This window comes from Leguminivora glycinivorella, chromosome 17 (genome assembly GCF_023078275.1).
Source record: "Leguminivora glycinivorella isolate SPB_JAAS2020 chromosome 17, LegGlyc_1.1, whole genome shotgun sequence".
Lineage (NCBI taxonomy): Eukaryota > Metazoa > Arthropoda > Insecta > Lepidoptera > Tortricidae > Leguminivora > Leguminivora glycinivorella.
The window spans coordinates 9,407,376-9,432,258 of record NC_062987.1 but is presented as its reverse complement, the minus strand read 5'-3'; the positions used below and the strand labels follow the sequence as shown (position 1 = coordinate 9,432,258).

General features: G+C 37.1%; 3 protein-coding genes across 3 annotated transcripts; all 3 read right to left on the bottom strand.

Moving 5' to 3' along the window:
• LOC125235471 lies at positions 1 to 3,954 on the bottom strand. Its single transcript, XM_048142040.1, has 5 exons — positions 3,522 to 3,954; positions 3,018 to 3,160; positions 2,460 to 2,538; positions 1,344 to 1,433; positions 1 to 155 (listed from the first exon to the last, which is right to left on the bottom strand). The coding sequence occupies exons 1-5, from the start codon at positions 3,816 to 3,818 to the stop codon at positions 90 to 92; spliced, it is 675 nt and encodes a 224-aa protein (XP_047997997.1). The 5' UTR covers positions 3,819 to 3,954; the 3' UTR covers positions 1 to 89.
• A 542-nt stretch (positions 3,955 to 4,496) lies between these two features.
• LOC125235157 lies at positions 4,497 to 10,076 on the bottom strand. The gene is made up of 2 exons (XM_048141609.1): positions 10,021 to 10,076; positions 4,497 to 6,252 (listed from the first exon to the last, which is right to left on the bottom strand). The coding sequence occupies exon 2, from the start codon at positions 5,950 to 5,952 to the stop codon at positions 4,603 to 4,605; it is 1,350 nt and encodes a 449-aa protein (XP_047997566.1). The 5' UTR covers positions 5,953 to 6,252; positions 10,021 to 10,076; the 3' UTR covers positions 4,497 to 4,602.
• Positions 6,252 to 24,594, bottom strand: LOC125235160 (protein Flattop). The gene is made up of 4 exons (XM_048141613.1): positions 24,474 to 24,594; positions 12,177 to 12,390; positions 10,098 to 10,258; positions 6,252 to 6,469 (listed from the first exon to the last, which is right to left on the bottom strand). Exons 1-4 carry the CDS (start codon positions 24,498 to 24,500, stop codon positions 6,404 to 6,406), a joined length of 468 nt encoding a protein of 155 aa, XP_047997570.1. The 5' UTR covers positions 24,501 to 24,594; the 3' UTR covers positions 6,252 to 6,403.
• Positions 24,595 to 24,883: the final 289 nt, after the last annotated feature.

Genomic DNA, 24,883 nt, shown 5'->3' with positions numbered 1-24,883 from the left:
TTGTGTAAATATACAGATTTATTATTTCCAGTCTTACAAAACATTGATTTTTTTAGTCAATTTACCTACGTGTCATATTATTTCTACCTCTAGACGCGCTCAGTTGTCGTTGAATTATCTAGGTTAATCACGCGAAGAATTGTCTTGCAGGCAATCTGGAATATTAAAAATAAAAAATGGAGGTAATTTCTTGTATAGTACCTAGATTCTAAAAAAAGGAGCAACTTTGAAAAAAGTAGGGCTGTCCGACCAATTATCTTCATAAAGCCATTAACTTCCTAAACCTTGATGTTGGCGGAATCATCGACAAGCGATAAAACTTAAAAATTGATTTAAAATAATTTTTAAGAAAAAAAAAACCGCCTTCCTTTGGGGTTCTGGTGATAAATACTTTCAAATGTTGGATTATGTTGATTCAATTCGTCTGTATATTTTTTAATGTTTGTTATTCGATATCTCCGTCATTTCTGAACCAATTTTGAAATCTGGATGATTCTGAAGTACTTACAGATGAGAATGATTATCAGAACGGAACTCTAACCAGGGGCGGCTCACTCTTCATCAGCAGTTCCACTGCACCAAATGTCACTGTTCTGGACGTAAGTGCATGCTGTTCTTATAAAAATACCAAAGTCACTATAAGTGTGCCGTTCAGATTTGAGGAGTTCCGTTCTGATCATCATCAGGAGTTCCACTGCACCAAATGTCACTGTCCCGTACGTAAATGCATGCTGTTCCTTTAAAAACACAAAAATCACCATATGTATGCCTTTCAGATTTGAGGAGTTCCCTTGATTTCTCCAGGATCCCATCATCAGAACTGGGTTCTGAGAAAAATGGGACCAATCTGTATACATATACATTCAATAAAAAAAAATTTTTCAAAATCGGTCCAGTAACGACGGAGATATCGAGGAACAAACATTAAAAAAAAAAATACAGACGAATTGAAAACCCCTTCCTTTGAGATTTGGAAGGCGGTTAATAAGGCGCGAATTTCAAATTTTTTGACGACCGGTCTGTTCTAGTGGATAGTGAGCCTGCCTGCTATGCCGCGGTTCTGGGTTCGAATCCCAGTAAAGGCATTTATTTGTGTGATGAGCATAGATATTTGTTCCTGAGTCATGAATGTTTTCTATGTATAATAATAAATAAATAAATCATATAGTGCCTTCTCGAGCTTACCGTGGGGCTTAGTCAATCTGTGTAAGAATGTCCTTATAGTATTTTTATTTTTCTATGAGAATTAAGCCTTTGTAATCCCCTAGAAAATTTAAATTTCGCGCCTTTTTAGTACCAAGAATTGGTTGACCGCCTGTATGTAGACGCTGCAGGCCACTAACCTGGATTAAAGGCATGTCCCACGAGGCAATATCTAATTTGTTACCATACTCTGGTTTTAAACAAGCATTCCTCGAGTAGAATATTAGTTCCTGTAAATTAAGAATTGTTTTAAATGTAGGCAAATAGCACGAATTCGCTATTTAAAATAGGTCCTTTAAAAATTATAGAAATATAAAATTTTGAAAAAAACCCCGATCGCGACATAGTAGACCGATTTTCATGAAACATGGCTAAGAACACTCCTGACTAACTCAGCTTTCAGACAAAAAAAAAACTAAATTCGGTTCATCCGTTCCGGAGCTACGATGCCACATACAGACACACACACAGACAGACAGACAGACCCGTCGTTTTTGCGTCATCATCATTCCCTTGCCCTTTTCCCATCATTTGGGGTCGGCACAGCAGATCATCTTCCTCCATTCCTCTCTATCAGCCGTCATTTCCATGCTAATACCTTTCACTCTCATATCATTTTTCACACGTTCCATCCATCTTTTCTTAGGTCTTCCACTACCATTGTATCCATCCACCTTCATATTTACTACTCGTTTTATAACATCGCTTTCATGCGGAGGGCATTACATGCCCATACCATGCTAATCTACTTCCTCTCAACTTCTTTAAAAAGATTACTAAGTAGGGTTTCAATTAAATTTTACTAAATATCAATCAATCATTAAATTGTATCTTTCAGAAAATACTGATAAATGGCGCGTAACGGTGCTCCCACACCCCACACTGGATGTTATAAATATAGGTACCGGGACGCTGATGGCATCGACATTACGCTGGCCCTGTCACGCCGTGTTATGTAACATTTATAACAACCAGGGATCACCATAAAACATACACGGAAGGGACCCCAAAGTTGCGATAAAAAACTACCTCCCCGTAAAAATATTTAACATTCCATTCATTTCAGTATAGCTAAACAGATATATAGGTATAAGTACTATAAGTAGCTTCAATTTAGGTATGTAGGTACGCAATTTCAGTCTGATGGAAATGAACACATCATAGACGCTGTTATTATTAAAGCTACGCTTAGTTTGGGAGTAGGTCGATCGGTGACAGATGTATATGATTGGCATATTTATTTATTAAATACTTACAAGTGAGTCCGGCTCTGATAAATTCTTAGCTTCTAATCGGTCGTCACTTTGCGCACATGCCAAATGCACGATTACTTGCCTAGAAAACATAAGTAGTATTTTTAGTTATCACAAGTGCATTGCGATAGTTATAAAAATCTACAATTGTTACTGTGTAAATGAAGAAGCTGGACAACCCCCATACAACTCGTGTCCAACTTTAAAAGCGTACACCTAACTTAGGTACCTACCAGTGGCGTGGCGTGAAAATTTTCGTTAGTAGGTAAAGCCTGAGTTTTCGGGATCTGTTTTGTATGGACTTTCTACAGATACAGGAGAATTTTAGGGAATTTTGTATCGACGCTACGGCACTGGTACCTACCCTAGTTTTTCTCAGTTTTTGTTTTACCACTCTGTACATAAATACATGGAGACTATTCCGTCCATACTCTATATTTTTTGTCCCCTCGCGGAAAAGCAAATCATTATAATTAATAGGAAGGTTTACCCTAGTAAAGATTAACTTACGATGGTCTCATTATATATTAGGAAGGTTTACCCTAGTAAAGATTAACTTACGATGGTCTCATTATATATTTAATGTAACTTCCGTCCTCAGCAAATTCTACTTCTTTTGAACTTCCAAGATATTCGTAAATTTCTGAAAATTGTGTTAGAGTATCTGCAATAGTAGTATTCCATGAGCTGACATGTCGACATAACTGCAAATTGATACAATTATTTTAAATATTCTATAAATCTGTACAAATCAGAGGAGATATAAATAAAAATAGAGGATAATGAATGATCGTAAAATTGGATCCTGAACCTTGGAAACTTTAAATGTTAGTTCAATGTTTAAAAATATATAATAGATACTTGGGTAAATTAATTTACGTATTTGCTTGGGATTATAATATTTAGTATTGTACTTGTACTAAATATTAAAGTACCATAAAACAGATTTACAAATTGTAAATAAAAGGCAGCTACAATTGGCGGTAATATTTCCGTAAAATGATGCATTCACCCATAACATAATTATTTGAAGAAATAAATACCTAAATAAAGGTCAGAACTTACCGCCAAAGGTTTATCGCAAGTGTTCCAAGTATTTGTGTCCTTTATATTCATCGCTATATCATGACAAGGATGGTAATAAAAAGTGTTTAGTGTGGCCACGCCTTGTGACCTTGGCTCAAAGGATGTTGATGATATAAAAGCAATATTGTTTGCAGACGGAGTCAAGTCAATATACGTCCCGTTAGGAAACTCACATATGCATGGAGTTTTTTTGACGCACACATCCTTACAATAAATCAATGGGAGCACACTCAGTAAAGTTATGAAAAATAAGCGTGCAAAAGTAGACTCGTCCATTTTAGTTGAGTGTTTACTAAGTATCCGACAGAATGACTGGATAAAAGTTATTGCCAATTTGGCAGTTTTTGTTATTGTGTACCGATAAAGATAACACTAACCTCAGACCTATATCTCAAGGATGGTCAAACCAAACTTGATAAGTAGGTACTAGGTACATATCTAGAAGTTTTTTACTTTTATTAAATTTCATAATATGTGCCTACATAAATAGAAAAAATTGAATCAATGGGTACTGTTGGCAGATCGAAGTATGTCACAGACTTTACAGGGTTTACTTGTCAGTTCTAACTTTTTTTTTGGAAATTTCGAGCCTGGATGCTAGTTTTATTTCTTTGACCTAAACTAGAGGCAGGTAAAAACAAAGATGGGTAAAAAGGTAGCTGGCATCAACCTTACCTACATACAAACCTTTTATAATTGCCATATAATCAAAGAATATAATACTCACTAGGAGTACCTATAGTAGGTACTAAGCGTATGCCCGTTTTTACACTCAGTATATGCGAGATTTACTTGTATCTTTATATGAATAAACTGACAAAGCGGCTGCTATTAAAGCCGATCTACAAAGTGGGACGATTTCCCGCGCACACACACATATACAGATGTAGTGCGAAAAGGGTTTCTAGTAGTTGAGTAGAGTTTAGTTAGCTAAATGACAACGATGACTATTATTAAGAATTTATTTAATGCAATCTACAAGGTTACATTGTTACCTATGCCAATATTGGACCCTTTAAATTTTAAAATGCAAATGTGGGTTACGGAATTTTGTGCGTTTTCACTGATACACGCTAGATATAAGTGGCTTTCTTCTCTGCTCTGGTGGTTTGTTATAAGCATGTTGGTAAACACTGGCTAGTCTCCAGTGCTCGGGGTACCCGGTGGCATTCGCGTCGCGCCAAATGCTAAATGGAGGAGCGAGTGTAGGAATCGTGTAAGATTTCTTGGTGTACGGATGGCGCATCTTTGGGATCTTTATGCCTTTGGAATCATGAGACGTGCTTCCACTCTGAACAGAATTCGGATTGCCAGCTTTGAATGCAAATTTGTAGTCCTCTTTCTGTTTTATTTCGTGAGGAATTTTCGTCCCATTACACGAAATGCAGTGCTTATGCTTTCCGTTACTGTTCGGCATATTACTGTCCTTTGTGGAACGTCTTGAGAGCATAGAATCTTCTGGTGTGCTTTGTTGCAGTTTACCTTGCGCCAAAGGAGTCTTTTCATAGGATTCTAAGCTATTACGATTTCGATTAACGTCGTATTGTTTATTTTTCTTTTTGTCTACGTCATTGTCGTTCCAAGCATCTTTGACCTGCCGTATTTTGTGTTGGCCATTGTTATCGTGACTGGATTTTCGACTTACATCGCTTGGAGTTCCACACCCATGGGTACCGTCGCACGGAGGTTTAGTTGGCGTTGGTGGAGAGTTGCGTCTGCTAGAAGAACTGGACCGATTTTCTCTCTCATGGCCATTATGTTGCGGACAGTACTGAACTTCACAGGAATCCTTTCTCTTAGATTTAGACATATCTTTTTCAAAATATGGCACCGGATGACGACCGACATCCTGAACGAATCTATTTTCATTAAAAATGGGATTTGAATGGCCGCTTTTAATTGGTTCCTCTAGCACTTCTTTGGGCGTATGTACCATTGTAAACACAGCTGGCGCTTTTGAACCGTTTGACCCATCTATATGTTTTGGGGGTTTTGGCTCCCTCTTAGGATCGTCGGGTCTAAAGTCCCAGCAAATGGCGAGATCCATGAGAGACATTGGCTTTTTAGACTGTCCTCCTAAGTCTGGAGCAGATGTTAAAGGTCTTTGTCTCGTGTCATCCTTATCGGAATCAGATTTCTTGGGATCGCAAGTCTTAGGTCTATGAACGCGCATTTTCGTGCAACATGTAGGTCCAGAGGCGCCGTATCCTTTCCATCCTATAGCATAAGGTTTAACTATTATATCAGAATCTCTATGCTCCCCGATTTTGGTCATATTGCGATAGCCTAACGTGTCGGGCAGAGGCTGGTGCTCTAAGTTACCAACGTGCATTTTTCTAGCGAAATGAAAGTTTTGAGATACGTTAACAGCGGGTAATTTTGGAGTTTCACTCTTAACTTTGAATTTCATAGTCTCAACATCTTTAGCATTTTTAGCAACGTTCTTCCAGAATTTTTCTGTTTTGTCTTGTTGCGGTCCGTGGATTTCTTCAACGGCTTCTTTAACTAGAAGATCATAGCTGTCGTGTCTTTTATCAGGATCTGTCAATGCTCCAGGCACGTAGGGCCCGTTGCCATCTGAATCAATTGGTTCTAGTGTCTTATTCAGATCAAGAGGATCATCGTCATTTATTTTATCCTCACCATGATCAGTGTTTTGCTTATCTGGCTGTTCAGTTTCAGTGTAGTTATCGTTGATATCCTTAGTGTCCTTTAGGTTCAGACATGTAAAATTTGTAAACCGTTATTATTTAAAGGCCTTACTAAATAAGCTTACTAAATAATAAGTAAAATTGTAATAAATAATAAGTGTAATTTTAATCCATTGTGCACTTTAATTGTTTTCTAGATCTTCTGGTGTGTTAGAGTTCAAGCTTGCGAACTATTTTCGTTTTATGGCCGTGCTTGTGGATCGGGCATTGCTTAGGCTGAAAACAAATGACGTACTATTTAAATTAAAGTGCTAGAAATAAGTAAGCGTGCCAACCCTACCTATATCATAAATTGCAGTAAGTGTGTAAGCTAACGGAGAATTCTCATCATGAGTGTGCTGTGGTCTAAAATAGGTATTTTTTGCATGACTGTCTATGTAATCTGTCACGATTTGGTATGGCAAATGTGTAAATCTGTATAGGTACCTATTAATAGCTTTACAATAATATTTACCCTGTTTTTATTGAATTCCGTTAGCTTTCAGGGAAGGTTCTTTAGATCGAATACAATTAATTTCTCTAAGAAACTAGCGTCTTAACTCTTACGGTTATTGAGTCATTAAAAAATAAAAATAATAACTGAACACGTGTGTGACAGCCTTTACCACTTCCTAATGTTATATGTTTTGACATGTGCCGTCAATCACTTGACACTAACTTGAATATTATTCTTAATGGTCTCTCACACTAGTTCATTCATTTATTATGTTAACGACGTGTCGAATTTAACGGAAAACCAAAAAACACACGGTGTATAGTAGTAATATTCAGGAAATTTAATCATATACAGCAGATTACCATAAATCGGAATATGATTGCTGATGACTAACACCGGATGATTTAGTATTTTACGGTTCTTATCGCTCAGCCGGCGTATCATGCTTCCAATTTTATCACTTATCCGCGTGGATAAAGCATCCGTCACGCTTTGGCAAGTATGTCGGTGTGAGAGTGACCGTTGTCTTATCCACGTGGATAAGTGATAAAATTGGAAGCATGATACGAGTACAGGCAGGCAATTATGGTCGCGCGATAAGTGATAAAATAGCAGGCCGTCCCTATCGCACTATTTGTAAGTGCGATAGGGACGGCCTGATATTTTATCGTCTATCGCGCGACCATGCTGCCAATTTTATCACTTATCCACGTGGATAAGACATCTGTCACTCCACACTGACATACTTGCTAAAGCGTGACGGATGCTTTATCCACGTGGATAAGTGATAAAATTGGAAGCATGATACGCCGGCTGGTGTACATGACAGGTGACAATAAAACAATAAGTAGGCAGGTACTTTAGAGCTAAGCGTTTAGTCAACCTTTTTGAGGTAGAAATTCCTTATTCCGTATCTATTACTACAAGATTATCAGATTGTAAAGTAACACAATAAAATACCTACTAATAACACCTGCAGACAGTCATTCATGGCAGACACAAGATCCGTTATTTTTTGATAACGTATTAAGCTGCTATGTTGTCATTATATGTTTAATTTTCGTAATAATTATAGACAAAAAACCGGCCAAGTGCGAGTCGGACTCGCCCACCAAGGGTTCCGTACAAACTTTCTTTCAAACTACCTAGTAAAAATAATCTCATATTTTCATATAACTCTAATGACTTGACTAGAAGACAAAAGTATAGGCACTAATGAGTATTATAGTGTATAGCGCCATCTCCCGGTCAATTTGCTAACTAATTTGCGCGACCTGGTTTTTCAGGGATAATTCTTTATAATGTTAACCGATTTAAACAGTTTTTACTTTATTGGACAGAAGATGGTTTACGTAACATCTCGTATTAATTTTAAGTGCGATATACATCCGCAAGGGTGGGTAAATTGAAAGTAAAAATCTGAAAAGTTTTTTGTGAATTAAAAAAAAGTATTCAAAATACAAACACGATTATATTTTTCCTGTAATATATAGCATAAAACCAATATTTACTAAAATTTTCATAATTTTTCGTTGGTAAACTTCGGAGATAAGGGGGGGGAACGGTATTTTTTTTTACATTTTCCTTCAAAATTCTTTTTTTTTTTCCACAACAAAAAAAATTAAAAAAATAGTTTATTTACGTTCAATTTGAGCTCTTTCCAACGATACCCCACTTGACCTAGTAACTTGAAATTTACAGTTTGCCCCCCTTTCATTTTGGCCATTTTCTACAATTAAAATTAATATATTTAAAAAAATTATACTTTCTATTTGTAGAGGTTTACAATTTTCACAACTATTCCAAATTTCAAGTTGATAGCATTAGTAGTTCTCGAGATATTTAGGAATGTGACAGACGGACAGACAGACGGACAGAGTCGCACCATAAGGGTTCCTGTTGTACCTTTTTGGTACGGAACCCTAAAAAGGGCAAAGGAAAGGGTAGGTAATAGTTATTTGTTATACAAGGGTGTAAAGTTGTATTTTAACACCGAGTTTGGAATTGAAAAACGAGCAAGTAAAAGGATTCTATAGTTGACCTTGGCGAGTTTTTCAACACACGAGAAGTAAAATACATATCTGGGCGACCGAGCTTCGCTCGGTTCTATTTTAATATATCACGTCTTTAGATTTAAAAAAAAACTTATAAATACAAAAACAAAAAAAAAACAAAAAACAAAAACTTAATTTCTGGCCGGGATTCGAAACCCTGACACCTACGATCTATCTGCGTACATTAGACCGACCTCGTACGACTGAGCTAAGCAAAATTGATGCGCGCGCGGCGAAATTAACGACCATATTTTACGTTTACTAACGCGAAAGAAAAACTCATGAAAACTCGAAAATTCGCGTTTTCCGGGATATAAGGCTACGCTAGATCGATTTTTTACCCCCGAAAACCCCCACATAACAAATTTCAGCGAAATCGTTAGAGCGGTTTGCGAGATCGTCGGTATATATAAATAAATAAATATACAAGAATTGCTCGTTTAAAAGTATAAGATTTGCACCCGTGTGTAACACAAAACTTTTCCCCTGACTATAGCGAGGAAAGTGCAACGCAAAAAACGCGTTTATCACTGCTTCCAGTATTTCCACAGGTGGTAAATCATATTGGTCACTAGATTCATCCACTTTTATCAATTTTAAAGCAGAAAATTTGACTTTGTTCAAGGTCAAATTACTTTATCCACTAGTGGATAGGATAAAACACGTGTCTCCGAGCTAGTAAGGGGAAAACCTATTTATTGAAGGACTAGGAATGAATACAGGTAATATTAATTATAATTAAGTAACTGTGTCTCGGAAATTATTAGCAGACTTCAAAATTGTATTTGTACCTCGGTCGAAGAATGGCTTCATAATTTTTTAAAGTAGCAGATTTGTAGGGTCATTGTGCTAGTTTCCGTCTATTGATTGGTATAGTTTAATGTTTTAGTTTTCGTCCACTCGAGGAATGGCAATCAATATGTTTAATAATAAATTCACTTGCGAAATAACATTTTTACGTAAATATATACAATATTATAATAAGGAGTACAATATTACAATAAGTTCATTTGTGCAGCAAGGTTCATTCAAACCTCAAGTGGACAAAACCAGCACAAACACCCTAGGTTACTTTGAAAAAGTAAGTGCAGCCCAACACAGGCTTTTTTTGCTTGAGTTACAGGCGAAGGACAAAAAATTAGTGTGCAATCTTTTCTACAACTTTCTTCTACTACATCACGCGTTTAAAAAATGAACCAGTCACTAAAAATACCAAGCATCTACTCAACGAGTTTGTATTGTTAAACAATCCGCACCAAAATTCTTCTGCTACTTACCCAAACTGCAAAACTTTTAACGGGTGTGCTACGCGCGCGTTGTGACTTTGTAATGTCGTCTAACGTTCGCGACTTACTTTGAAGGTCTCCGCGGGCTGAGGTGCTGGCTGCTCGTCCTTCTTGGAGCGTTTGCCGCGCGTGTGCGCTGCGGCCGCTGCGGCTGCTTTGGGTCGCTGCACGCGGAGGTTCAACCAATCTGGGAATCTGCCGTGAGGTGGCTCCTGGGCTAACTCTTCGGCTGGAGAGAGAATACTAATATTATGCATTCGCAAGAAATGGAAAACAACCTACACTCTCTCTTACTTAATAAGTTAGTACCTTCTTCTTCTTCCTCCTACCCTTATCCCACGTTATGTGGGGTCGGTACAACATGTCTTTCTCTTCCATTCTCCCCTATCTTTCGTCATCTCAACACTCACATCTTTCTTTCTCATGTCCTCTTTCACACAATCCATCCATCGTTGTTTGGGTTTACCCCTCCCTCTCCATCCATCAACATTCATCTCCAACATTCTTTTGCCTATATGACACTCATCCCTCCTCATTACATGACCGTACCACGCCAACCTGCCACTCCTCATCTTTTCCGTTATAGGCGCAACTTTCAAACTTCCCCTAATATACTCATTCCTGATCCGATCCATTCTGGTCACTCCACACATCCATCTCAACATTCTCATTTCCGCTACGTGCAATCTCCTTTCATCCTCCACCTTTGTCGCCCAGCATTCAGATCCATACAATACAACAGGCCTCACAATCGTCTTATAGATTTTCCCCTTAAGTTTAAGGGGCATCCGTCGATCGCATGTTGTCCCTGAGACCTGTCGCCATTTCATCCATCCCGCATTTATTCTATTTTTCACGTCACGGTCGATGCTTCCGTCATTTTGGAATAATGACCCAAGGTACCGGAAGTCGGAGCAGACTGGTAGGTATACACCATCTAAGGCAATAGGGGAAAAACTGGATAGACCACCGAAATCGCAGAACATCTGTTCAGTTTTGGTTCTGCTGATTTTCAGTCCCACACTTTCCAGTCTTTCTTGCCATTTTCCCAGTCTGCTCTGGACCTCAAGTGCATTTTCCCCAACAAGAACAATGTCATCGGCAAACAGCATACACCAGGGTGCTTCCTCCTGTATGTCCGATGTCAGAGCATCCATAACCAAATAAGTTAGTACCTATTAACTTGTATACACTACATGTCCTTAGATCGTGAATTATTCAAAACTCTACGTGTCCTGTCACTTTTTTATGCTCATCCTGTTTATAGGCACTTAAAGCAGGCTTTCACCCACATGTCAAATCATTTCAATTCACGATTGGCTTTAGCAAGCATTTTGCAGTTTTCCATTAGGTATTTTTAGTATTTTTACCAGAGAATCAATAGAAAACTCGTAATTTCAAAATTGCGCAGATGTTTACCAAAAGCATGTCTACATGTTTTACATTTATGTGATCAAAACAACGTAGGTAACGTATGGTTTGCGTGCAGTCATCACAAGTATTAATGGACCAGACATCGACCTTCACCTCGATACACATTCATACAAAGGGACGCACGACGGGGTTGCAAAATAATCCTATTACACACTTCTCCGCCCGCTCATCCGTTGTGGCTTACCCTTACCTAGTACAATTTGAAACCGAGATCTTTAAGAACTAATCATAATCAAAGGTCAGACTTATACTAGTTTCTGATAGATTAGTCGAGCATTGTGAATGGAATGGCATGCGTTCGAAGACGACCGCTAAACTACTCGGAAACACGATACGATGTAACATTAGGAAGTCTTTTCGCGTGTCTCCTCAAGGTACATTTAAAACCGTTTTATGACTTCCTTCGGAGCTGTTATTGAATTTTGGGTCGCTAGCAAAAATAACATCTGACCTTATTGATAGCTATGCCTCGGAAACTAGTCCAAACCATTAGTCGCAAATGGCGAATCATATTTCTGATTGAACTTAACTATGGCACGCGAGGGTGTTGAAGTTTTATGGACACTGATGTCTAGGAGTACCATCTGATTGGCAAGTGAACTGGCAAATACAAGAATCGTGAAGTGGAAAGCATCGCAGTTCCCATGATGCGAGAATTTTTCTTTTAGGTACTATTTGTTTAGGGAGATCACGTGTTCTTTTTGAGATCTTACCAACTTTCCTGGTGATCTTCCTAGGCAACTCCCACGTGCCTGTAAAGTGTCCGAAGCACCTCGAAGTGCCACGCGGCGCGCCAGGAAGGAAATGTCCATTGATGTCGCATATGGGCTTGGGGTCTGGTCGCATCTCCAAGGGGCGGGCTCTCGTTGGCGCCCAACGTGGGACTTGCCAGTTGCCGAGGCGTTTTGGTGTGGATTCCTTGTTGAACTGAATTGAAAAAATGTGGGATGTTATATAAAGTGTATGACTGTATATTTTTTGTCGTGTCATTTTATGAAATAGAAGGGTATTTTTTTTTCAAAGTTTCGTCCACCCCACTTTTTTTGTATTTGGAAATTTTTACATGGTTTCCACTCAGAATCGCGAGCTCTTTCAATTCTAATAGGAGGAACACATTTTTTTTCTCCTATCAGGATCGAAAGTCCTCGCGATTCTGAGTATGAATCGCGTAAAAAATACCCATGTTACAAAAATGTGGGGTGGACAACTTTAAAAAAAAAATGGCCCAGAAACGTTGGCATCGGTGTTAGCAGTATTTAGGCTTAAAAAATAGTTAGGTATGGCATGTGACACAAATAGACACTTTGTAAAATTAAACAACAACTTAACCTAAAAACACTGCTCTTCAAAAGTAGTCTTGATCTACGCATTATAAATTGGTGTTACTCTTTATATCTTTTATTTAAGTTGATAAAGTATTTTTAACTTCTGATTAGCAGAAACGTCTGCAATCGATGCCGTTAGGCTTAGAATAAATTTAAAAGTGGAAAATGTCTGCCTTGGGTGAAACTTGAACTCACGGCCTCTGGATCGATACTCCAGCGCTCTGCCAACTGAGCCACCAAGAAAAGAAGTTAACACTCTTACGGTAGATGTCGCTACGGGTCCCATTGACCTTAGTAGTGGAAAATTTCGCTGGCTTGGTTGAAGTCTTGGTGGCTCAGTTGGCAGAGCGCTGGAGTATCGATCCAGTGGCCGTGAGTTCAAGTCTCACCCAAGGCAGACATTTTCCACTTTTAAATTGATAAAGTATCTTTAGTAGACATCAAATGTTTTATTCACACATTATAATCTACATATAATTATTAGGCGACGACGCCACGCGCCCACCACGGCACGTGTCACCGACAACTCTTAGGGAACGTTGACAGATTGTTCGGTTTCTTTCCCCAATCCCTTATAGATGATACATTACATTATAGCAGCAGCGACACTTCGCACTTCAAAATTGACGCCATAACAATGAGTCGCACGTTACATTGGCGTTTGAATGTTATGCACCTGCACCTGTTTGTCTGTATGTACCTACAGTCGAGTTTATAAATATGTACATTTCTTCACCTTTTTTCTTTTCATTCTCTATGAAATAAGGTGAAAAAATGTAGGTACACATATTTATCAACTCGATTGTACGCGATAAATCAAAAAATAAGGACCGGATTTTCATATCAAATATCAATAGAGTAAGCTTAGTGTACAAATTGTTAAGGTTTTTTGCTGGCACACAAAACCACAATCAATCTGTGCGAAGCCGAAGTGAAGAATCGCTAGTAATAAAATATAATCTGGTATGGCAAACCAATTTAATAACAAACTAAAAGGTGTGAAACTCTACATCTGGCACCCCTATCGGTATAATCTCTTTTTCAGGTCTTAGGTTGCTTTATAACAATCTAAGTTTAAAGAACCTTTAGAACATGAACGAACGTAATTGTTTTCTTATATTTTTTGACATTCACCAGATCATTCAATTTTACACATAATTTTTAATGAGACGAAAAACGCAACAAAAAAAATGCCTTGGTCACAGGTGCCACCCCTTCGTCATACTCACAACAAAACAATCACACCCGCCAACAAAGGGTTGCAAATTGTTATTTACCCCATACATTACGCCTCTCGCCTAAATTATAAATGCCCGCAATAATTTAGAATTATTTAGTCAATGGAATATTTTATTTGATTCATGTATGACAAGTTAATCTTTTAAAATCGGGTGATAAAACAGAGTCAGGGTTATGTTTTAAACTGCAACGCTGATTACACTAAGACCGTTTTCACATTATCCGATCCGATATCGGATGTCAGAAGGATTTCAAAGGAAAAAAATCATAGATGGCGGCGTAAATATATGGGATATCGGTCCGACATGCGATATCGGATCGGATAATGTGAAAACGCACTAAGACTAAACTTGAGAATAATAAGATGGCGCCACTTGTCTAGAACATTTGGGACAAAGCAAACATACACCTAAGGAGTTCATTGCAATGTATGTTCTATGTCTAAATCATTGAACACTATTTTGTGTACCTTTGTTCTTAAAGTAAATATGTTGAGTAGGTAACTAAATATGACAATCACAAGACATATACCTATTTCGCGACGTCAAGAGCGTGCAGTAACTATAACTGCCTCAGGGAAAGTTAGCGAACTCTTATTACAAGCATGTCGGACCAATTCTAATGAACACAAGTCAAATTATAATCTATTGAAAATATTTCAACTTGTGCTGTCTTAAAGTAGTCACACTACTATGTATATAAATTAAAACCGAAATAAATTACACATATGAAAGAAAAAGTGACCAAGTCCTCTGGTCCAGCCTCAGGCACCAGAGGACTTGGTCACTTTTTCTTTCATATGTGTAATTTATTTCGGTTTTAATGTCGGACCAAGTTAAGAATTAAAACATAGGTATTCCCAGCTTACAGGTCATTAATTCGAAAAATCTAATTTGGTCTATGAATAAATTAGACCACGATTACATGTTCTGCGTCAATCGCCGACACCCGACGTCATTATTCGTACCGTCGCTTTTGTCATCGCCGGGGCTATATTTGGACGTCCTTGCTGCTTGAAGAATTGTAGCAATAAACCTAGTCCTTTGAGGTTTCGATCAACTTTCATGTATTGAGCAAGGGAATAATACCTACACGGAATGTATCTAATATTGACGAAGTAAGCCACTAACAAAGTTATTGTCAATTTGAATTATAGTCAGGAATTATTTAGCTCTACAAGTCTACATGCATGAGCGATATCTATTGCGATATCTAAACAAAAATTGCAATACCTGTGTGCGTAGCCGAATTCACAAACGCTCACGATAATATCTCTTTCGTAGCTATCTATCTCTATCGCTCTTGGGTATTGCCGCGACAGAGCCAGACTACATTTCTGCGGCGCTTCTGCGGCGTTTGGCGTCGCAGAAATGCCATTCGGCTACGGGGCCTGTATCGACTAACAGGATTCGATAAAAGTTTCTCCTAATTACCTATGTTATAGTTTTCACTCACAGTTTTTGTTTCGTTCTTCTTTATCTATGGATACCTAGGTATCCATGTACGGTTCATATATGGCAGACACTAATTTGTGGTATTAAATTCCGCGAATATATAGTTTCTGACGGTACCTGGGTACGTAGCCGAATGGCACAAACGCTCACAAAACGAAACGCTCGTAGATATCTATCTCTATCGCTCTTGCGTATTGGCGCGGCCGAGCCAGACTACCTTTTGCGGCGTTTCGTTTTCGTTTCGCGTCGCAGAAATGCCATTCGGCTACGGCACCTGGCCCCGTAGCCGAATGGCATTTCTCCGACGCCAAACGAAAGCGATACGCCGCTGGCTCTGTCGCGCCAATACGCAAGCGCGATAGAGATAGATATCTACTAGCGCTTCGTTTCGTGAGCGTTTCGTGAGCGATTGTGCCATTCGGCTAGCCACCCTGATCAAGTAGATATTTTAGCAGTAGGAACCCTAAGGTGCCTTTTTAGTCAGAATAGGTATACTTAGACAATTATTATGAAGGCGATTCTAACGCTAACAGTAACATTTTACACAGATGTATACGAAATATACATAGAGTATGAGAAATGGTTCCAGACCTAATAGCTAACCTATTAATTACTGCTGCGTGCAACCTGAGTTCCATTAGAGACATGTCATTCTAAATACTGGGGACGCTATTGCACAACACCCTGCATTTTATGATTAAGCACTGAGACTTGGCACAGGTTGTTCCTTGGGTGACCCTGAGTAGATAAAGATCGGGAGGCATTGAGAGCCCCCCTTAATTTAGGAGGGAAGAGGGGGGGAAGGCTGGCGCCGCCGCGCTTCCTTTGAAACCATATTTCTCTAAAACTATACAAAATAGGGCATGCGATATATCATTTTCGGATAAATGAAGGACGAGGAATTCATTTTTGGAACAAAAAAATGTATTTTAGAATAAAAATACAAAATAAAATGGGAAAATCTGAAAACGAGATTTTTTTTTATACGTATTATTGCACATTTTATGAAAACTGTAATGGTTTTTTCTTAATAAAAAATATTATTTAATAGCTACATTTAACTAGTTTTAGAAAATGTATAATTTGTTATAGAAATATATTATACGACGAGTGATAAAAAATAATTTACATCGCCCGATAGGGTGATTTGAATGCTCATTTCAATAAGTTTTGTCAATGATTTCAGGTATAATCACTATTTTTAACACACAAAAGCCGTAATCATTGTAGTTTATGGCTATTTTAGTGATTAATGTACTTAAAATAAAAAAAAATACAAAAATTTTAAAAAATATTAAAAATGTGATAATTTTTTTTAACATTATCCTATTTTGTTCTTTCCACACAATATATATCTAAAAGCAATAAATATCAATAAAAAGCCACATTTATGCAGTTTATAAAAATATATAGTTTGTTATATAAATATATTACGAAACGCGAGATAAAAAATAATGAAAATGAAAATTTTAATGTACGGGTCAGCTTGCATTATTCGATGAGGTGAGGTAAAGGTACTACCCGCTATGCAGTGGAGTTCGTCTAGTAATACAGAAATATACTTATTCTAATAACGTTTACACATGTAGGTATATCACGACCCAGTACAGAAAATTGTAAAAGTCCTATAATATAGTTTATTTTGATTGTAAAATAAAATTGCATGTGACTTATATTGCAAAAAAATGTCTTAATCACGTTCTCCTCTCCTGAAGCAGTTCTGCATGCATAGGCTTGAAGATTTTTTAGTTTACTAGCAGAATTTAGTTACTTCCTTTGGGCCTCCTTAAATTAAATCGGTTTTACCCATCCATAAAAGATAAAATAAAAATCGTCATATTCTTCCTTTCAGTATCAATGATAGTTAGTTATTGCGCAATAGTGCCATAAAAATAAACTAGATTCGTATTAGCATTAAATATTAATGATTTTTGAACTAAGACATTGCTTTTGTACGAAGGAGAACCTCAAAAAATGGTCTGACTAGACGAAAACATGTGTATCGGGGCTAGTACTCAAGGCTCTCAAAAAGTGTAGCTATTTTGAGTTATTCAAATAAAACAACATGAATAGTCTGAATTTAATTATGTATATATCACAACATCCACTGCATAAGCACATCAGCTCCGAACATTTAATTTAAAAAGTCTTTTTTTACGATTGCACCTTACGCGGCACTGTTTTTTACACCTGCATCCGACAATTTCGAGGCATGTTTCTGCAGCAACAGGCAACGTTGCGGGCAAGTAGGCTCCCAAATACCAATTGTTACAGACTTTCGTCCAGCCACAAGTCGCAAATAATGGCAAATTTTGAATTGGGTTTAGTTGACCCCATAAATACTTGATATACCTATAACCCTTACAAAAATGGTGCAAGGCAGCTTTTGTCGGTGAAATGCTGTTAATTTGGCGGTCTTTTTTGGTTAATAACTATTTTCGGCACTCGTTAACCAAAGTACAGGACGCAGATCTGGAATAATAAATATGTCAAGTAAGAATTATCCATAAATTAGGCAAATCATATAGATAACTACTATTTCACAAGATGTATTAAGATCAGATGTATATATCTGACCTATCATATCAATTGATCATTTCATGTAATATAAATAGTTAAATTCAGACTATATAGGAGTATGTTGTATAATTTGAAGTATAAATAACTACACTTTTTGAGAGCTTTGAGTACCTTTACCTCACCTCATCGAATCATACAAGCTGACCCGTACCGTACATCAAGATCGCCCTGCCACGTCACTTTCATTATTTTTTATCTCGCGTTTCGTAATATATTTATGTAACAAACTATATATTTTTATAAATTACATAAATGTGGCTTTTCATTCATATTTATTGCTTTTAAATATATATTGTATAGAAAGAACAAAATAGGATAATGTTATAAAAAAGTTATCACATTTTTTTGTATTTTTTTTATTTTAAGTACATTAATCACTAAAATAGCCATAAAATACAATGATAACGGCTTTCGTGTGTTAAAAATAGTGATTATACCTGAAATCATTGACAAAACTTATTGAAATGAGCATTCAAATCACCCTATCGGGCGATGTAAATTATTTTTTATCACTCGTCGTATAATATATTTCTATAACAAATTATACATTTTCTAAAACTAGATAAATGTAGCTATTAAATCATATTTTTTATTTAGAAAAAACCATTACAGTTTTCATAAAATGTGCAATAATATGTATAAAAAAAAAATCGTTTTCAGATTTTCCCATTTTATTTCGTATTTTTATTCTAAAATACATTTTTTTTGTTCCAAAAATGAATTCCTCGTCCTTCATTTATCCGAAAATGATATATCGCATGCCCTATTTTGTATAGTTTTAGAGAAATATGGTTTCAAAGGAAGCGCGGAGGCGCCAGCCTTCCCCCCCTCCTCCCTCCTAAATTAAGGGGGGCTCTCGATGCCTCCCGATCTTTATCTACTCAGGGCCACCCAATGAACAACTGTGCCAAGTCTCAGTGCTTAATCATAAAATGCAGGGTTCCCATACAAGACATAGCAATAGCGTCCCCAGTACAATTCTAATAGGAGAAAAAAGTGTCCTAAGCTTTTTTCCCATTCCGTTACCATTTTTTCATACATTTTGTATGGCGGTAACGGAATGGAAAGTTTGAAAAATGTAAGGAAATCTTGGGAATTTTTTTTCTCCTATCAGGATCGAAAGATCTCGCGATTCAAAGTATGAATCGCGTAAAAAATACCCATGTTACAAAAAAAGTGGGGTGGACAACTTTACCTCTATAAAAAATAGCCCAGCTACTAAATTAATAATTTATGATTGTGATCATCATGGGCTCTTTTATGGGATTACACCGGAGAGACAACGTGCTGTGAGATTTTTTTGGAAAATGCTCCTAAAGTCTAAACTAATAACTTCTCGTCGTTTTTTACTCTTGCCAGCGAGTGCCTATTCATTGTGTAATTTAATGACCGATTTCATCGTTAAGAAATAAGATTATCTTCATTCACTTAAAACGCAAATTTCCTGTTTAATTGAGGATTTCCATCGACTTATCTACCAAAACTGTATAGGAAATCAGTCAAATACTAAAAAAAGCAGGGTGCTTAGTGTGTTTTACTGACATAGGATTTTTTATTGGAACAACAATAAAAGGAAACAATAGTTCAACACAAGAGCTATTAACTAAAGACCAACACATTCCCAAAACATTTTTGCCTCGACTATGAATTTCGTCTGGTATATCTTGAACTCTAGATCTCAGGCAATTTAGTACATCGATATGTGTACAATTTACACTGGTCCGCAATACCACTAGGGAAGCTTTGCCACCAGCCCTCATGCAAGATGTCAAACACGGATTACTATTGTACACAATACCGTGAAAAATTATCTTCTCCCGACAAGTGTCCACCCCTCTTAACATTGGCCAAGCATAAAACGCAACGAAAATAAATCTAGCAGCCTTGCAATAAAGTAGTGTGAATTGAGACTATTTACGATGTAATTGGATGTATCTAAGTTGGATTAAGGAAATACAATTTGTATGGGTAAAAAACAGGGATGGGGAGCGTAATGGGTAGTGCAGGTGCGCGCGGGTAGTTAAAAAATGTATGGGATTAACTTGGGATTCATTTGGACAATAGATCTTGTCTGCTAACTTTTTATACTCTAACACCTCTTGCAATAGTGAATCTAAAGGACATTGCCTACCAGTGGCAGGGCGTGAAAATTTTCGTTGGTAAAGCCGGGTTTTCGGAATCTGTTTTGTATGGACTTCTACAGATACTAGAGAATTTTAGGGAACCCGTTAGGAATTGAGTTGTATCGACGCTCCGCCACTGTTGCCTGCATTTCTTCATGTTATTTCATATTAGCACGCGGTAACTTGTGTTAAAACTGTTAAAAGGTTGGAATTTTAAATACCTATACAGTGTCAAATAAAACCGTAAGTGCGTTTTCACATTATCCGATCCGATATCCGGAAGTCGGACCGATATCCCACACATTACACATTTTCAATTGAAATCCTTCCGACATCCGATATCGGATCGGATAACGTGAAAACGGACTTAAGCCATAAGTTGAAGTCGCAAAAAATAAATTTTTTTGCGACTTCAACTTTACTCCCATAATAAGAGTTGTTCAATGTGACCTCAAAAGTCACTATGCAAAGTTTGAATGGTACTTTTTATTTCACCTTGTAAGTACCTATACTTAAGAATATTAATTTCGAAACGAAGCTTAGAAATCTTAGAATGTAAGTAATGTGAAATAGTTATTTTCCCCTCACTAGCTCGGAAACACGTGTTTTGTCCTTTAATACCAGCGGGTAAAAACGCATTTTATCCACTAGTGGGTAAAGTAATTTGACCTTGAATAAAGTCAAATTAACTGCTTTAAAATTGATAAAAGTAGGTGAATCTAGTAACTAAGATGATTTACCACCTGTGGAACTACTGGAAGCAGTGATAAACGCATTTTTTTCGTTGTAGTTTCCTCGCTATAGTGAGGGGAAAAGTTTTGTGTTACACTCGGGTGCAAATGTATTTTACTTCTCGTGTGTTAAAAAACTCGCAAGTTCAGGATTCTATTCTCGAACCACTCGCTTCGCTCGTGGTTCAACTATAGAATCCTTTCGCTTGCTCGTTTTTCAATTCCACACTCGGCGTTAAAATACAACTTTGCCCCCTTGTATAACAAATAACTATTGTTATACAAGGGGGCAAAGTTGTATTTTAACGCCTTCGCTCGTGGTTCGAGAATAGAACCCTGAACTTGCGAGTTTTTTAACACACGAGAAGTAAAATACATTTGCACCCGAGTGTAACACAAAACTTTTCCCCTCATTATAGCGAGGAAACTACAACGCAAAAAATGCGTTTATCACTGCTTCCAGTAGTTCCACAGGTGGTAAATCATCTTTATTACTAGATTCACCTACTTTTATCAATTTTAAGGTGGCTCGCTTTCCATACAAAAAACATCTACCATTTATTTAGTCACCGCACACTACAACTAAATAAAAATATGCGCATACATCTACTATACATTATCCGTCGTCGCGGTAGTGAATGAAATACATTGTTTCATACAGAAATCATGGACAAATCCATGTGAATTTTTTATTAATTTTACGTAAATGTGCGTGCCAAATTTTGTGTACAGACACAGAGCCGTCATATTTCGCGCATTTTTAATTGACATTGTCATCAGTGACACTTGGCTCTTGACAAGTAATTATTAAAGATATTGGTTTAGTTAACTCAAGCAGACTCAGAAATAATGACGCATTTTGTCAATAAAGATACATATCGTATATTTCGGCACTGCTAATGTAAATCGAAATGGCGTCTTGGTCAAATGCACCGATTATGAAGCAGGTGATTCTGAGTTCCATCCCGCAGTTTTTTTTAATCATTTGAACTTTTTTGGATTTATTTTAATATATTTTTTAAATGGAATATTTGACTATTACTATATTGCTTTCCTATTTTTTATTTTCATACAAAAATACAATACAATCCTTTATTATGCCTTTGTTGATAAAATAAAATATTACACGTCTGGTATAATACATTATACATAGGTCAAAGTGTGGGCATAGTATTAGTAATGTATTGCATTTACTGAGCTGGTTGACCTATGTTATTGTTGTGTGAATGTTTTTCTTCAACAACTAAATGGTTATATACAAGAATATGGGTAGCTTTTGCACATTGTAATTTTTCCTCAGTCACCCGTTGACCACGAACGCTGTAAAAGTGTTCGAAACATCGGGATGAATTTTAAACTCATTATACGCGATTTAATCCGTTTTCATAGTTTTTATTTCATGAGTAACTATCGCGGTAACTGAAGACAATATTAACTAAATGGTTACAAATAATAATTATCATCAAATTATCATCAATATAATCTGGTCCAGGCAGGCAATTATGGTCACGCGATAAATGATAAAACATCTGGCCGTCCCTATAATCGCACTTACTAATAGTGCGACAGGGACGGCCTGATATTTTATCGTCTATCGCGCGACCATGCTTCCCGTGCTGTACTAGCTTTAGCCCGCGGCTTCGCTTGCGTTAGAAAGAGATAAAAGTAGCATATGTCACTCTCCATCCCTTCAACTATCTCCACTTAAAAAACATGTCAATCCGTCGCTCCGTTTGGCCGTGAAAGACGGACAAACAAACAAACACATATTATCTTTGGTGAAACAACGAATTCTTCCACTTCAGATTATAGAGTAACCAGCTTTTCCCATTTATAATAAACTAGCTTTTGACCGCGGCTTCGCTCGCGTAAGAAAGAGACAAAAAGTAGCCTATGTCACTCTCCATCCCTTCAACTAAATCCCCTTAAATAATCACGTCAATTCGTCGCTCCGGTTTTGCCGTGAAAGACGGACAAACAAACAGACACACACCCTTTCCCATTTGTAATATTAGTATGGATTTGACATTATTATTTATATTTAAATAATTATATATGTATAGCCCAATTTCGTCGGTAACAGCGTGTTATGTAATGGCGTCGTTGGGGAACAATCGTCTGTCACGCCGTGAAGGTGCGTTCGATTCCCAGGATTCTATAAACTTTTTGTAGTTTTTTGATATAAATTTCGTTTTTTTTATTGACCGAGCAAGAATGGAGAGCCGAAGGTATCAATTTTATCTTAGGGAACATATTGATTTTTTTATTGTCATTTTGATTTTCTATTTATTAAGTTGAGATATAAAACACAACTTTTAATACCCTCGCTAAATATAATATTTTATCGAAATCACTCCTTAGATAAAAAAAGTCCACTTGAGTTTTTAAAGCATTACGTTACTCAGTTAACTATTGCATTTTCATTTACTAATTTAAGATTTCAAAAGCGATTTGAATACCCTTGCTCCATCCAAAATAAACAATTAGAAAAAAAATCATTCGGATCGTAGTTTAGAAACTAAAATTTATCTATACTTTTTGGAATTTTTTAAAATATCAGATTAGGATAATTATGTTAGAAATTCTGAGTTCGACGAACCCAAAAATTATTACCATGTAAGATAATAGGTTTTTAATCTTTTTTGTGGAAAACGCTCAGTAACTACTGTACGAGTACATATACATTTATGTATAATAATAAAACAAAAAATAGTGTCACATAGTGTTGTGTTCCTGCCGGTGAGTAAGGCTGCCAGAGCTCAACGAGGGTGCGGGGTGCTGACGACGGGAGGACTTACGGAACTAATTTGTTCCGTCTATTGTCCTTTGAGTCGTCGGCAACCCAAACCCTCCTTTGAACTTGTACACTCCTTTTTGCTGTGCATACGCAGCAAAGGGGTGTGTACAAGTTTCTAATGGGGCGGCAACGCGCATACGACACTCTTCGAGTTGCAGGCGTCCATAGGTTATGGTGACCGCTTTCCATCAGGCGGACCGTATGCTTGTTTGCCACCGACGTAGTATTAAAAAAAAAAAAAGAGAAAAAGTCCTGGATTCGAACCCAGTACTTCCATGCAAATAATGCGATGGCACGTATTTACCGCAAGGCTATTTAAACAAGCTATCGCCGCGTGAAATTATCGACTAGAAGGAATACAAAAACACTGTTTGTATGTGTGAGTGGTACTTAAAAATAGTGTAAAATAGTAAATTTATTTACATTAAGGGGATTAACGTTACAATGCGAAGTTGAATGTTTGTTGTAATACGTCAATTTTAATATTAAATGTTCGCGAAGCATAATTGAAAGTATATAAATGCCTGTACGACTCCACAAAAAAAATAAGACTGGTAATTTGCAGATTAACGCCATCTAACGCAGCCTGAGCTTCGGGTAACCTAGGCGAGCCACCTTAAAGCAGTTATTTTGACTTTATTCAAGGTCAAATTATTTTACCCACTAGTGGATAAAATGCGTTTTTACCCGCTGGTATTAAAGGACAAAACACGTGTTTCCGAGCTAGTGAGGGGAAAATGTACTTATCTATAAGGACTTACCTGACCACTATCAAAGTTGAATGCCATTATGAACAAATTTTTGTAACACGGTAAACTAAAAAACTTAAATTCACTAATAGTAATAAAATCCACATTAAATATCTATCTACCACCTATCAACGTATTTCAAAACTGTCAAAACGTTTATTTTTTACATTTTCACGAGGCGTAAAGACCGCGGAGTTTGTCTATGAGCCGGCGATAGGCTTTAGTTCGGGAAATGGGGAAATCTATTGGCACAACGAGTTGGTTACTACGGCAACGGAGGTTCCTGGCTGCTCCAGGCTTTCCTGTGGGTTCAATGACTTTTCAGGACAGTATAATTTATAGTGGCCATGGCAAACCAGACGTTAGTGGAAAGAGGATGGAAAGAAGTTTTAATGGCTATCAAAAAAGCATAAACTTTATTA

Excerpts from the sequence above, each read along its gene's own strand:
- LOC125235160 (XM_048141613.1), bottom strand. The coding sequence starts at position 24,500 with ATGGCATTCAACTTTGATAGTGGTCAG. Across the intron at positions 12,391-24,473 it reads TCAACTTTGATAGTGGTCAG|TTCAACAAGGAATCCACACC; the intron begins GTAAGTCCTTAT and ends TTTTCAATTCAG. Across the intron at positions 10,259-12,176 it reads GAAGATCACCAGGAAAGTTG|CCGAAGAGTTAGCCCAGGAG; the intron begins GTAAGATCTCAA and ends TTCTCTCTCCAG.
- LOC125235157 (XM_048141609.1), bottom strand. The coding sequence starts at position 5,952 with ATGAAATTCAAAGTTAAGAGTGAAACTCCAAAATTACCCGCTGTTAAC.
- LOC125235471 (XM_048142040.1), bottom strand. The coding sequence starts at position 3,818 with ATGGACGAGTCTACTTTTGCACGCTTATTTTTCATAACTTTACTGAGT. Across the intron at positions 2,539-3,017 it reads AAATATATAATGAGACCATC|GCAAGTAATCGTGCATTTGG; the intron begins GTAAGTTAATCT and ends TATGTTTTCTAG. Across the intron at positions 156-1,343 it reads GGGACATGCCTTTAATCCAG|ATTGCCTGCAAGACAATTCT; the intron begins GTTAGTGGCCTG and ends TTAATATTCCAG.